Genomic DNA, 14,133 nt, shown 5'->3' with positions numbered 1-14,133 from the left:
CTTTATAAAATATTAAAAAGTAATAGAATTAATAATGTGAATGATTTGATACTGATTATTAATATTACTGATTATAACGTATCTGTTAATTCATATGCTAAATTCAACATGTCTAATTCTTCATCTGTTGGTTTGTCAGGAAGTGCATCATAAACTTCTTTCGAAAATATTAAACGGCACGTACTACAAGTTAATGTTCCTTCACAAGCACCTATATCAATTATATTTTAAGATTACAACATACTTATATAATAAAGTATCAAAAGTTAAAAATAATAAGAATATTAAACCTGATAAAAATGAAAATTTTCAAATATTTTCTACCTCAAAATTATTTATTTTAAATTAAGTAAATTATGCTTCTTTAAAACATACCATATCCACCTAAATCAACTTCATTATTTACTACTATGTCTAATATAGTATCTCCAACTTTCCCTTTTGCTTTGATTCTCTCTCCACTTGCTTTAACAAACGTTATATTTACTCTGAAAATAATATTTATGAAAGATAAAAATTATCTCAATATAATTATTTTCTTTATTTTTTGTGTTTCTTCAATTAATCTTCTCTTAATTATACCTTAATTATATGTATCACTTATGATAATAGAAATAATTTAAAAATAAGATATACTTGTCTTAATAATACATAAATAAAATTTGTATATCATATATTTATAACAGTGTTATATTTTTAGTTGTTCACTGTCAATGTTGTTCTTATTAATACTATTCTATTAATACTATGTTATTTTTCTAGATGTTATACTCCTACAAAGAGAAAAATTTCTTAGACATTATTATTAGCATTATTATTTTGACACCAATTTTATATTGGAAGGTAAGTACTGAAATTCTATTAAAAAAAGAAGGAAAGCACAAGAAAATTTGTATCACTTACTCTTGTTTTTATGAAAGTGGTTGCGTGGTCGATATTCCTCTTGTTGCCTGCAAAAAGGGCAACGTTGTGTTGCTTGTATATTTTGAATAATTTGATGCAATACCGAGAATTGATCTCGAAAATTTTTGTAATTGATTTACTAACGCCATTCCACTGTCATAAATATCATGAGTATGGGACACCCTGTCCAAACACCAGATAAGTATTGCGGAAAATATCAATTGTAGATCAATTGTACTTTGTGCAAAAACTTTCACGGCATTCTTCGGCTGCTATACTGGGACGTTCCTTTACTGTGATAGGTTATAAAACGATTCCTAACACAAGTGACGTATCCCTACCGGACACGTGCTCTTCGGGCCACATGTTTTATGATACAAGACCAGCAAAATGATCAATGTGTAATTTTACATATCTTACATTTTTTCCAAATGAAATATTGTTTTTATTAAACGTTTAAAACCTCAGGCAACATTTATTTCATCTGATTTCAGTTTTACAAATATATATCTATATTACATATCTGTATAAATTACGGTCTGGTTATATCAAACAGGGACCGACACTCGCTAGGGAAAACTGCCCAAAAATTGAATCGTAAAAACCAATATGAAAGACAACAAATTTCTCGTTCTGCGGAACAAATAGAAATGAGCAGAGTATCTTTATCTTTATCTGAGACAGTCAAAGCGTATCACGCATACGCTAAACATGAAGAAAACTTTCTTGTCTTCCATGTTCATTTTTCCCTTTCCATTTCCGAACGGTTTCTTCTATATTTATTTATATGTTCGTGATTGATGCTATTGACAACATACAACTAAGGGGAAATGCGAATAGTAATAGATATATGTATAATTCATTATGCAATTTTATAGAATTAAATCTTATTTATCTTCAGATATAAAAACTATATTTACCAGCTGAAACACTAACGCATATGCAGTATAATATAATCTACTTAACAATCTCGTTTTAGTTATAATATGTGATTAATTCTTTTGCTATTTCGCTATAAACAGTTTCTTGTGCATACAATATTTTTTTATAGTATTCTAATATATTGTTAGATATTGTAAAGAAAGTAAAGTACAGTTATTGAAGTTTGGGAACATTCAATGTTAACCTTGCTTCAAAAAATAATCTTTCGAATGAATGGGGAATAGATTTTTAGTATTATAGTTGGTATAATGTCATCATTGTTTACAATGTGTTAGAGTTAAAGAAATGAGACAAATTAATATTTCAGAAGCAAATTCAATATTTAAATGATGTTATTTTAAAATGGCAGATGATATGAATGTTCTTTTTATACGAGGAAATGGAAACGTATGTATGGTAATGGAAACGTAATGGTTTTAACATTATTTTAGTACAAGATCTTAGCATAATAGTAATTAACAGTATCCACTACCTTTTAGTCAATTTTTGAAAAATGACATATATGATAATTTGCAATAGTTTGATAATAAAATACTTGTATCAATATTAATAACGTATAATTTGCTATCTCAAAAGGATACAGACACAGCCAATGATAATGTTTGGGATGATAGTGCATTAATAGAAGCATATGATAAAGCAATATATTTAGCAAAAGAAGAAGTTATCAAGCGAATGGGAATGGATGTTGGAAATTCTCAACCGAAAGAAAACCTACAAAATCTTAAGCAGCCTAAACACGCAAGTAAATTACACAAGGTTGTGATTTTGATAGAATATTACAAATTTGATACAGAATATTATTAAATATATTGATTAAGAAGCAAATTATTTTATTTTGCTATTTACTTATATTTATTTGTATACACATCTTTTCTCTATAGAAATGGATCATAGGAGCACCTTATCGTGCAATATACTCAGAGGATGGAGAAACTTATGAAGCTATAATATCAAAAATTTACGAAAACAATGGCACGTGTTGAAGTGCTTACCACTTCTAAGAAAACTCTACATCTGGTCTTTTTTAGTTTTCTCAAGCACTGAAGCCATCGACAGCGTGTAGACAAAAGACTGCGACGAAGTCAGGTCATAAACAGTAGACAGGCGACGTTGGCTTCGGGGTTTTTCAGTTATTAGGTAACACAGCTAGCGTGCGGATCTGGACCAGCTCAAATTGTATTTTTACTTATTACACTTCTATTTAAATATATTTTCTACCTTACAATTTATCCACGTGTTTTCTCTGTTTACACACCGAATAACCTCAACAGGTTATGGGCCCAGGGCTGTAAATTGCAAGGTAGCAACGTGAAATGAATAAATTGTTAAAGTGTTGTGCTTAGTAAAATAAGGGATAGTGCTAAAATGGAATCAGCAAGTGCGAAGGTCGAGATGTTACGCGGCGAAGAAAATTGGCTCCAGTGGCGTTTTGTTATGCGTACACTTTTGGAGGAAGATGACGACCTGATCAACGTGTGTGAAGGGAATTTGTGTCATCCAGGTAACAGCGCGGAGAAAGAAATCGCTCGTGGAAGATTTTTGAAAGCAGATCGATTAGCGAGAAAATTAATCGTGACCTCGGTAGGAAAGAAACCGTTGGATCTTCTTTTATGTTGCACGACAGCACATGAAATGTGGAAAAAGCTGAATACAGTATATGACATGAAGTCGGATGAGAATTTAAATATGGTCCAGAAGCAGTTCTTCGATTTTAAATGGGAAGAATCTGAAAATGTCTCTTACAACCTATCAAAGTTGGAACTCATAGCGGCGAAGATGAAAGTCCTTGGGAGTGAAATTGGCGAGAAAATGCTGATAACACGCATTTTATCGGTGTTACCAAACAAATTCGATCATTTTCACAGTGCGTGGGATTCCGTGGAAGAAGAAAAGAAGACCTTAGACAGGCTTAGTACCAGGCTGATGACGGAAGAAATTAGATGGAAGAAAGACGACCAGGAAACATCGATGGCACTGGTAACAAAAGGTAATAATTATAAAAGGGAACAGCAGAAGCAGTCAAGTAAACGTGAATACGAGAAACAAGGACCAAGTTGCTTTAACTGTGGAAAAGTTGGCCATCTAAAGAAGGATTGCTTTAGATGCTTTATATGCAAAAGGAAAGGCCACACCAGCAAAAACTGTTTTAAAAATAACAAAAGAAGCAACAATAGAGACAACCAGGAACCTAGAAACCAAAATCGGGATCACAGCGGAATTGGTCTATTAGGAAGTACCTCAGCGATACAAACGGCAAACGCTGATGTTTGGATAATCGACTCAGGAGCTACGGATCACATGACAGGACGACGGGAATGGTTCAGCGTTTTCGAAGAATTCGATAACACGGTGAAGATAGAGATCGGCGATGGTCCGTTCATGGATGCGTGCGGCAAAGGAAAAATCAGAGTAGAGACTTTTGTGGACGGCAAATGGGTAACATGTACAATGAACGATGTTCTATACGTACCAGGTATGAAAAGAAATCTGTTTTCGATTAGATCTGTCGCAAGAAGGGGCATAGATTTTTGTATTTCAAAGGAAGGGACCAATTGCATATTTTTACAAAATCAGAAAATAATAGCAAGAGGTTCTGTTATCGGAAATTTGTATAAAGTAGATATGCGAGTTATCATACCGTCAGTTTGTAATTTTAGCAATAGAGCGGAGTCAAACGCGGACACATTGCAGTTATGGCACGAAAGGCTATGTCATCAGAACATCAGACATGTTAAAGAATTCTTAAAGAATTCAAATATGAAAGTTGTAGAGGATAATAACTTTTTCTGTGAAGGTTGCGCGTACGGGAAACAGCATAGATCGAGTTTTCACGAGAAAATCAATCGGGCGACTAAACCTCGCGAAATTATTTATACGGATGTATGTGGACCTATGGAAGTCGAGTCATTAGGCAAGAAACTGTATTTTCTGACATTTAAAGATGATTTTTCAAAATTCACAAAGATTTACTTCTTACGACGTAAGTCAGAAGTAATTGAAAAACTAAAAACCTTTTGCCTAGAAGTTGAAAATCAATTTAAGGATAAAATTAAAGAAATTCATAGTGATGGAGGGAAAGAATTCCAAAATAAAGAAGTCAAAGAATTTTTAAGAAGTCAGGGAATTAGGCACACGATTAACGTCCCATACACTCCTGAACAGAATGGTGTCGCAGAAAGGGAATATAGAACAATAGTAGAGGCAGGTCGGTCGATGCTATATTCGAAACCAAATCTACCGCTGTTCTTATGGGCCGAAGCCATGAACACAGCAGTACATGTCATAAATAAGACGGGGCCGACAAGACAAGATAAGAAAACACCATATGAACTGTGGTACGGGAAACCGCCGAATTTAGAAAAGTTTAGGGTTTTCGGTACTGAGTGCTTTGCTCACATACCTGCGGAGAAAAGGACAAAACTTGACAAAAAGGCTAACAAAGGATATTTGGTAGGCTATTTAGATGACGGACGAGGGTATCGAGTGTACGTGCCAACAGTAAAAAATGTAATATTAAGCCGTGACGTAATATTTAAGCCTGAACTAGAAAATGCGAAATTCGTAAAATTAAGTTTACTGAAAATTGTCGAGCGCGAAGATGTGAGTGCGCAGAGCGATAGAGCATGTACGTATGAAAGTGCAGAGAGTGAACATGAAAAACAACCTCATGGAACTAGCGACAATGTGAGACAATTGAGAGATAGAGATAAGATCAAACGAACCGATTTTTATGGTAACCCAGTAACGTACGTGGCGGAAAAATTACCGGTGGATTTTAATGAAGCGATGAGATCCGAAAAGAAAGAGTTATGGGAAACAGCTATGAATGATGAAATGAAATCGCACCATGAAAATAAGACGTGGATACTTGTAGAAAAACCTAAAGATCAGAAGGTACTTAGCAATAGGTGGGTTTTAACGATAAAGCTAAATCCGGACAACTCGGAACGATACAAAGCGCGACTTGTAATAAAAGGGTGTTCACAGAAAGAAGGCATAGATTATAAGGAAACATATAGTCCCGTTGCTCGGTTTGACACAATTAGATTAATGCTCAGTATTGCAGCCAAAAATAATTTACACCTCGGACAGTTCGACATTAAAACCGCATTCTTATATGGAAGTCTGAAAGAAGATATTTATATGAAACAACCTAAAGGTTATGATGATGGTACAAATCGGGTTTGTAAATTGCTAAAAAGCCTATATGGCTTAAAGCAGTCTCCAAGATGTTGGACGGAACGTTTCACAAAATTTATCTCGAACTTAAAATTTTATCAGAGTAACGCAGATCCTTGTTTTTATATTTATACAAAAGACGACAAATTAATGTTGATGACCATATACGTAGACGATGGACTGATAGCAGCTTCAGACGAATCTTTAATTGATAAATTCTTCGATGATTTAAATAAAGAATTCAAAATTACGAGTTTGAAAGAAGTAAAGAGTTTTCTTGGACTTGAAATCAATAGATTAGAAGATGGTTCAATATTCATTCATCAGAGTAGGTATATCGAAAACATATTGGAAAAATTTAATATGAATGAGGCAAACAGTGTTTCTACACCTATCGAGACTAATTGGAACGAAAGTAACATAGGCGATAATGATTGTAACGCACCATACAGAGAAGCCGTAGGGAACTTAATGTTTTTACAAACCGTAAGTAGGCCAGATATTAGTTTTGCAATAAATATAGCGGCGAGACACTTAGAGAATCCAAACCAGTATCAATGGAAATTAGTCAAACGAATTTTACGCTACATAAAAGGGACCGCAGACATGGGACTCTTATATACAAAAGCAGGCAGTCTCGAAACCTTTAGCGACGCTGACTATGCAGGCGACAAAGAAACAAAAAAGTCGACATCAGGCGTTGTATGTAAGTATGCGAATGCGGCCATCACATGGCAATGTAAGCGACAACAATGTATAGCTTTATCTACGACCGAAGCTGAATATGTCAGTGCAGCCTCAGGAGCAAAAGAAATTATGTGGCTAAAGAAAATATTTCTTGAATGTAAATTAGAGATCCTTAAGTATATGCTATGTGTAGACAATACTAGTGCCGTAAAATTAATTAAGAATCCAGAATTCCATCAAAGAAGTAAGCATATTGACGTAAGATATCATTTCTTGCGAGATTTATACAATAGAGGCGAAATTGATATAACGTATGTAACAAGCGAAGAGCAATTGGCGGATATATGTACAAAGGCGTTGCCAAAACCGAGATTTGAATATTTAAGGAAAAAGTTAGGTTTGAAAAGTAAAAAAGATATTAAGATGTAATTGTTTGTAAACATGTAGAGTTTTTAGGGAGGGTGTCGAAGTGATTATTACTTCTCAAAAAAAAAAGAGGAAAAACTCTACATGATCTGTTTAGTCTTCTAGTTTTTTTTTTTTTTTTTGTGTAATAAATTAATTTGTATGGAAAAGAGAAAGGCGGCTGGCAAATGTACTTGAGAAGGCATTGACAAATTAATTTTCAGATATTTACGACAAGAGTTAGAAAATATTAAGAGATAATTTGTAAATTTGAGATAATTGTTTGTAGGGATGTAGAGTTTTAGGGAGGGTGTTGAAGTTCACTTCTAAGAAAACTCTACATCTGGTCTTTTTTAGTTTTCTCAAGCACTGAAGCCATCGACAGCGTGTAGACAAAAGACTGCGACGAAGTCAGGCCATAAACAGTAGACAGGCGACGTTGGCTTCGGGGTTTTTCAGTTATTAGGTAACACAGCTAGCGTGCGGATCTGGACCAGCTCAAATTGTATTTTTACTTATTACACTTCTATTTAAATATATTTTCTACCTTACAATTTATCCACGTGTTTTCTCTGTTTACACACCGAATAACCTCAACAGCACGTGTGTTGTAAAATTTGTAGGTAATACCTTTAGCATGATGGTTATGTCAATTAAGAAATGTACTAAAAATACATATATATATGAAGTAAAGGCTTTCGCATAGTCTATCACAGTGTCATTCAGCAGGTCCTTAACTGGGCAGGAGTACCTGTCAATGTCTATGGGGAGACCCGTGGGATATAGGGTCATGAACCATAAACATGCATGTTACTTATTGTTCATTATTAGCTGCTTGGAATATAATTCTCCTCATTAGACGAGTGATTATTACTACATATATCAAGGCAAACATTTATACATATACATTTATGCACGGGAAATTCTAATACATTGCCTGTAAGGACAGTAACCGAATGGCACTCAGTCATTCTATTAAATTTCTTTTACTCTGTGTTTAGACTATGGTAATACACAGAAAGTCGAGTTGAGTTCTCTTTTAGAATCAGAAGGTTTGCAAAGTCAAATAGCACAACAAAAGAAAGCTTTGGAAGAGAAATTCAATGAAGAGAACGATGAGACTTGTGAGACTAATTTTTCTACAAATGTAAATTCGAAAAAATATAATGTAGAAAAAATGGATTGTGACTCTGAAGAAGCAAATGCGTATAAACATCACTTCATACCGGGACCATCTTTCAATTCGATGACTGATATAATGCCACCTGCACCTCCTTTACCACCACAATTAATGGCCAAGTAAGTACAATTTAAAAATTCTAATGGAATGCTGAATACTTCTAATATTAATAAGTAATTTGGAATAAGTTTAACATTTTATTTGGAAAAAAAATACGAAATTTTAATAAAATGTACTAGATTACCAGATAATGATACAGACGCACTTTCAAGTATGTTGATGTCATGGTATATTAGTGGTTACATGGTATATTACACAGGTAATTATTTCATATAAGTATTTTATTGTATATTAAATTTTCAATGGACTATGTTATTTCTTTTGTAGGTTATTATCATGGTTTGAAACAAGCAAGAAACAATCAAGAGAACAGGAAGAACTGTTGATTATATCAATTTTTTCAATAACAATATAACGATAATATAAGATATAATAAAATATAAAACTCATTGTATTTATTTACTTCAATTATTTGAAATAAAGAACAGCTTTATTTTCATATAAGACTTTGACTTTTTTAAAAATAATTACTAAGATAAGAAAACATAAAAAACATATTTTTGATAAAATACACTCACATATATATGTCGGGTTATCATTAGGATTTAAGGCGCGTAATGATCCTTCGTTTGAATTAGCCATTGTTTTACGAAACAGAGAATATATTTACGCGAATAAACAAGATTTTACAAAATATTATGAATAATGAGTTTAATAAATAATAAGATTAACAAACGATAAGTTTAACTAATAATTAGATTAAAGATTAATAAGTTTAACGAACAATAAGAGGAACGAATAATTAGCCATTGTTTTACGAAACAGAGATTATATTTACGCGAATATACAAGATTTTGCAAAATATTATGAATATTGAGTTTAATGAATGATAAGATTAACAAATGATAAGTTTAACTAATGATTAGATTAAAGAATAATAAGTTTAACGAATAATAAGAGTAACGAATAATATGTTTTACGAATAATAAATTTAACGAATAATGAATTTAATTAACGCTATTAACAATGTTCCTGGGTTCAAACGAATCCACGGTCAACGGGATAACTTTTTACTATGCGTAGAATAATTTTAAACACAAAAAAATACGATTGCTAAGACACTCGGTAAATTGCTCGATGTATCACTTTCCAAGGCGATCACACGAATGAATATCTGATGAAAATCTTTTTCGCTATACGACTGCATTTGTTTGTTATATGCTCGCTGGAAACATCGAGAAGGTTCCAATCGTTGTTGCTAGGCAATTTCTGTCAAAAGTTTGTTGTATACTCTTTGGAAACATCGAGAAAGATTCAAACGCCGTTACTAGGCAGTTTCTGTCTGGAGATTGATTCCTAATACAACGTGTGTCCCATTATATCGACATCTCTAAAGTACAATTCTATGTGATTTCTAGGGAGAACAATACAACCGATCCACACCTTCGTCAGGCAAAACGTTTATCCCGTGACCGTGGCTACGTTCGGCGACCAGTTGTCACCTCGAACTCACTTTCGCTTTCACAAATATCAAACAATTACAAATGACAATTGCTTAATTACAGTTATGATAAAATCTAGGCTAAAGCATTAGAAGGCTTCCTCAAAATTGCAAAGGAAAGGCTCCGGTTTTCCTTTCATCTCCGACATATATAATACAAGGATATAATACAACCGAACATTTTAAACTTAGCCTATAGCGCGTACGCGCACACACATGCACACACATACGAATGATTTCTCGAACGATAATCCATTTATTTATATTTTTCAATATCTGTCCTTACGATTGCGTATTTATTTGTTCCACGTATCATATTTATCTATTTACGTAACTGTAGGTGACATTTTTTTTAACAATTTTGCTAATATTTCATAACTTTTTAATTCATATTTCAAAGTGGTAACAGGTGTTTCTTTCTTTTCAAGTCTCCTCCATATCGGGCTTATTTCTAGTAGCCACGCTTGCTTACAAAGCAATTTTATATCTGCACAAGAATATCTTTCAGTACATTTTACTATGTGGTTTACAATATCTGTATTTTCTAATAAGTGGTTGCTAAGGTATAATTTGAATATACCAAGTCGAGCAACTTCATTGGGTAATGATACGTATATTTGCTTTTCGAGACGCCTGAGTAAAGCTGCATCAATGCCCCTAATAACATATTTACAATAAATATTATCGTTCTATTATACTAATAATGATGAAGGAATACTTCAAACAACACAATAACATATTTGGAATTTGGAGAAATATTACGATATTTTCTACTTAGAAAACATTGAAATAACGTGATATACGTACCAAGGGGAATTAGTTGTAGCCAGAAGAACTACATTAGAATTCTCATTAGACACTAATCCATCCAATCTAGAAAGAAGTTCTGATCTGAATCTCTTTGCAGGTTCAGACAATATACAGTCTCCTTTATTTGTGGCGATCCAGTCAATCTCGTCGATAAAAATAATTGTAGGCGAATGACTATAGGCAAGTTCAAATAAAACCAGTTCAGTTTAACAAATGTATTATTCATTAAATATTATATTCGAAATTCCTTAAATTCATTGCCTCATCACGAATATGATATCATTTCGTTTTCCAAACAACTATTCTATTTATATATAAATGACGAAAAATAAAATCAAATTTTTTTATACCTAGAATCTCTCCTTCATAGACAAAGGAACAAAGAAACTTACATAGACAAAGCAACTTACACGTATATACTTCTCGGAATCGCCTCTCCATTTGCTGACCAATGAGCTGGCAGTTATGTTAAAAAAGGTGCAATGGCATTCTGTCGCGACTGCCTTCGCTAACTTCGTTTTCCCTGTTTTGTATATTTCTTGTAAACACGTACAGAAATGAAAAGAATACGAGTATCTTACCTGTACCAGGTGGGCCGTACAGCAAAATACCTTTCCAGGGGGAAAACGGGCCATCAAAAAAGATAGGATACTTAAGGGGATACACAACGGCCTCCTTAACAGCGGTTTTACATTCCTCTAGGCCTATAACGTCATCCCAATGTACATTTAATTTGTTTACTATGATCTCCTGTGACGATACAAAGATAAAATGGCGTCTTCTCTATATTAAGTAAGTGTTACGTAATTTGATATTTGAAGCGTTACTGAAATCACGTCATCGTCGATATACGTTGGACGGTTTATCGACGGGAATTTTATCGTTTAAAAGCTTTACGATACGTATATTAATCGAAAATAACTTACGCATGAGATGTCCTCAGCAATCTTTCGTAATTCCGGATTATCTGAATAAAGCTTTTCAATGCATTTCAATATCTTCGATTGCATGGATTGTTCCATTGGGACGTTAAATAGCTCTTCTGATGAACGTGCATCACTCTCATTGGGGAATATTGACGTCACTGTCATTGCGAGATTAATATGATTCGTATTGTCATCAGTTATCTTCTGCTGTAGATTCGTCTCTTTCACAGGCTCACTTCTCGCTTGTTTACTAATAGATTTGGCTTTTGTCTCAATACTTCTACAAACACTGGATCATATTGTAATACGATACGTTGAATACGATACGTTGAATACGTTGAATACCGTTTAATATCGTTAAATAATTTAAATTCTTACGTTTTGCTTGCATTTGTCACTTCCCTCGTCATTTCCCTTCCAGTTATTTTCTTACACAATATGGGATATTTTTGAAATTTCATCTTGTAATAATTTTCATACTCTGCAACGATAATTTCCAAATCGATGTTGTCGCAAACCCGATGTTCGGGAGATAGACGAGCTTCCCGGAATAATACATCGCTAACGTCTATATACATAAAAAAATGTAGTTTTTAATTAATTATAGTTTTTAACTAATTAAAAATATTTTTCGCAATGACTGAACACTATAAGATAACCATCAAACAACTGTTTTATCTCTAGGTAAGACAGGCAAAAGAATGTATTTACTATATAAATCCTCGAAGATAATTTCTTGTCTTCTGCTTTTTAATTTCCAATTTTTAGATGGATAAGAATAATTTGAATTTATACTTCATATATTTGTTTATAACTAGTTAATCTACATAATCGATTGAGTTATTCTTAACTACTGAATTACCGATGTCGAATTTTCAAATTTGGTTTCGCCTTCTCTCTCCATGATGTCCACTGATTTCTATTTCGATTGGTCACTGACACTATTCAAAAGAATTGGAACTAGGAATATATTTTAATTATAATATACTCACCCATTGTGTTCCAAATAGCAAGGTATAATATGTTAATAAGGTATAATATAATATGTTCCGATGACGTTCCGAAATACGACTATCCTCCTAATATAATTATTTTTTCATTACAATAATATAAGGTTTCTCATGTAATTTTTTGTTACATTTGCGAATTCAACGAGTTACACATGATTTTTCATGAAACACGAACGTTAAAAATATTTGATACAGCCTAATTATAAAAATTGTTAGAAGCAAAAGTCATAGATACTATGTGCGAGTATCGCATGAAACGAACAGCTATTAAGAGAACTGCAGCAATATTACAAATCAAATAACAAAACACACTCGTCTGTGACGTGGAAATTCTAAAATCTAAAATCTAGAATATTCCTTACCTTTTTTCGCAGATTATAAAATATCTTATTCATACTACCTTGCATCGATAAATCACCGTTCATAGTGACACTTTCAAATCGCCTATCGTTTCTCAATGGATACGAGAATTTCCGTTTATTACTTTAAAAACAACCCGTCCATTACGTTTCTCTTAAAAAATTCTTTCAACTCCGTTGAAAACCGAGCATCAAACAAGAGACAAACGATTTGTTGTCATGGAAATGTTTGGTTCACACATAAGCAACGCACAAATATAATGATAGAATAGCTGAGTGTGTGTACTGTATAGTAAGATGGATGCAACATGGAAATAGAAAGAGAACACCATGTATAGATACTTCCTGTCCTTGTTTAATCAGGCATGCACACTAGTGGATACTGACGCTGCTCGTATACCGCTGTTACATATTTCCTGTACAAGTGCGCGTCATTAGACAAGGACGGAACATCCTCTCTCTACTTCTCTATCGCGCTTTTAGTTCGCTCACGCGCTCTGTACTTATATCTATTACATTTCCACCATAAGCAGCGGCCGTGCAGTGACTTACAAAAGTTCCGAACGGTTCCATCCTGGGCGGACGGTTAATTGCGTTCGGTACTTCGAGGCAGGAAGGTGAGTACAGAATCGCTCCTCTTAGTACTCTTATTAGAAGTGTTATCATCGAATATAAGTTTTTTCAATAAATTCTTATCGTTTTACAATTTTTCTAGAATACAATGACGTCAGCAATCGATCATTTTCGCGAATTTATTGTAAATTAATTGGGGGAATATCTGGAGTTCTTTATCGGTTTCGACTGTAAAATCAGCAACTATTCGAATTTTTCATTCATAATTGTGACATTTTCGACTCTTCCGTTGCCAAGACCCTCTTGAGAGATTTTTGGCACGTTCCATCACCCTTGTTAAACGAGTGCACATTGGTGGATATATTGATTTTAAAAACCAATACGTGTACGAGATTTATTATCTCACTGGGACAAAGAAATCCGTTTTATTCGCGAATTTTCCGTGTTTCTTCTTAATTTTCGTGAGTGTCTGGCGCGGAGCATTATTTGAATGAACTTTTCATCGGTCAGATTATATTTCGTTTAAAAAGATTGAAATTGATGTCGAGAAGAAATGAAACAAGGTGCTCGGGTATTCTTTCGTTTCCCGGGGAAA

The 14,133-nt window shown here is 33.5% G+C and overlaps 1 protein-coding gene and 1 pseudogene across 6 annotated transcripts; one reads left to right on the top strand and one right to left on the bottom strand.

Annotated features, from left to right (window-relative positions):
• Positions 1–646: 646 nt before the first annotated feature.
• On the top strand, positions 647–8,863 carry LOC126875733 (survival motor neuron protein-like). 6 transcript variants are annotated; one of them, XM_050638614.1, is made up of 7 exons: positions 1,603–2,084; positions 2,153–2,241; positions 2,422–2,604; positions 2,730–2,820; positions 8,163–8,418; positions 8,539–8,618; positions 8,687–8,863. In XM_050638614.1, exons 2-7 carry the CDS (start codon positions 2,188–2,190, stop codon positions 8,743–8,745), a joined length of 723 nt encoding a protein of 240 aa, XP_050494571.1. In that variant the 5' UTR covers positions 1,603–2,084; positions 2,153–2,187; the 3' UTR covers positions 8,746–8,863. The 6 variants fall into 6 exon arrangements, with proteins under 6 accessions (XP_050494575.1, XP_050494570.1, XP_050494571.1 ...); XM_050638616.1 differs by having other exon boundaries at positions 1,606–2,084; positions 2,153–2,232; XM_050638613.1 differs by lacking the exons at positions 1,603–2,084; positions 2,153–2,241 and adding an exon at positions 648–843.
• A 1,323-nt stretch (positions 8,864–10,186) lies between these two features.
• LOC126875752 (katanin p60 ATPase-containing subunit A-like 2) lies at positions 10,187–12,600 on the bottom strand (annotated as a pseudogene).
• Positions 12,601–14,133: the final 1,533 nt, after the last annotated feature.

The sequence above is a fragment of the Bombus huntii genome, unplaced genomic scaffold (genome assembly GCF_024542735.1).
Source record: "Bombus huntii isolate Logan2020A unplaced genomic scaffold, iyBomHunt1.1 ctg00000057.1, whole genome shotgun sequence".
NCBI lineage: Eukaryota > Metazoa > Arthropoda > Insecta > Hymenoptera > Apidae > Bombus > Bombus huntii.
Note: the sequence above shows the minus strand (reverse complement) of the source record. Positions and strands in the feature narration are given on the sequence as shown.

Bases quoted from the DNA above. Each gene is read 5' to 3' on its own strand.
- LOC126875733 (XM_050638613.1), top strand. From the start codon at position 763: ATGTTATACTCCTACAAAGAGAAAAATTTCTTAGACATTATTATTAGC. The intron at 2,821-8,162 runs GCACGTGTTGAA...GTTCTCTTTTAG, and splicing joins AAAAATTTACGAAAACAATG to AATCAGAAGGTTTGCAAAGT. The intron at 8,419-8,538 runs GTAAGTACAATT...AAAATGTACTAG, and splicing joins CCACCACAATTAATGGCCAA to ATTACCAGATAATGATACAG.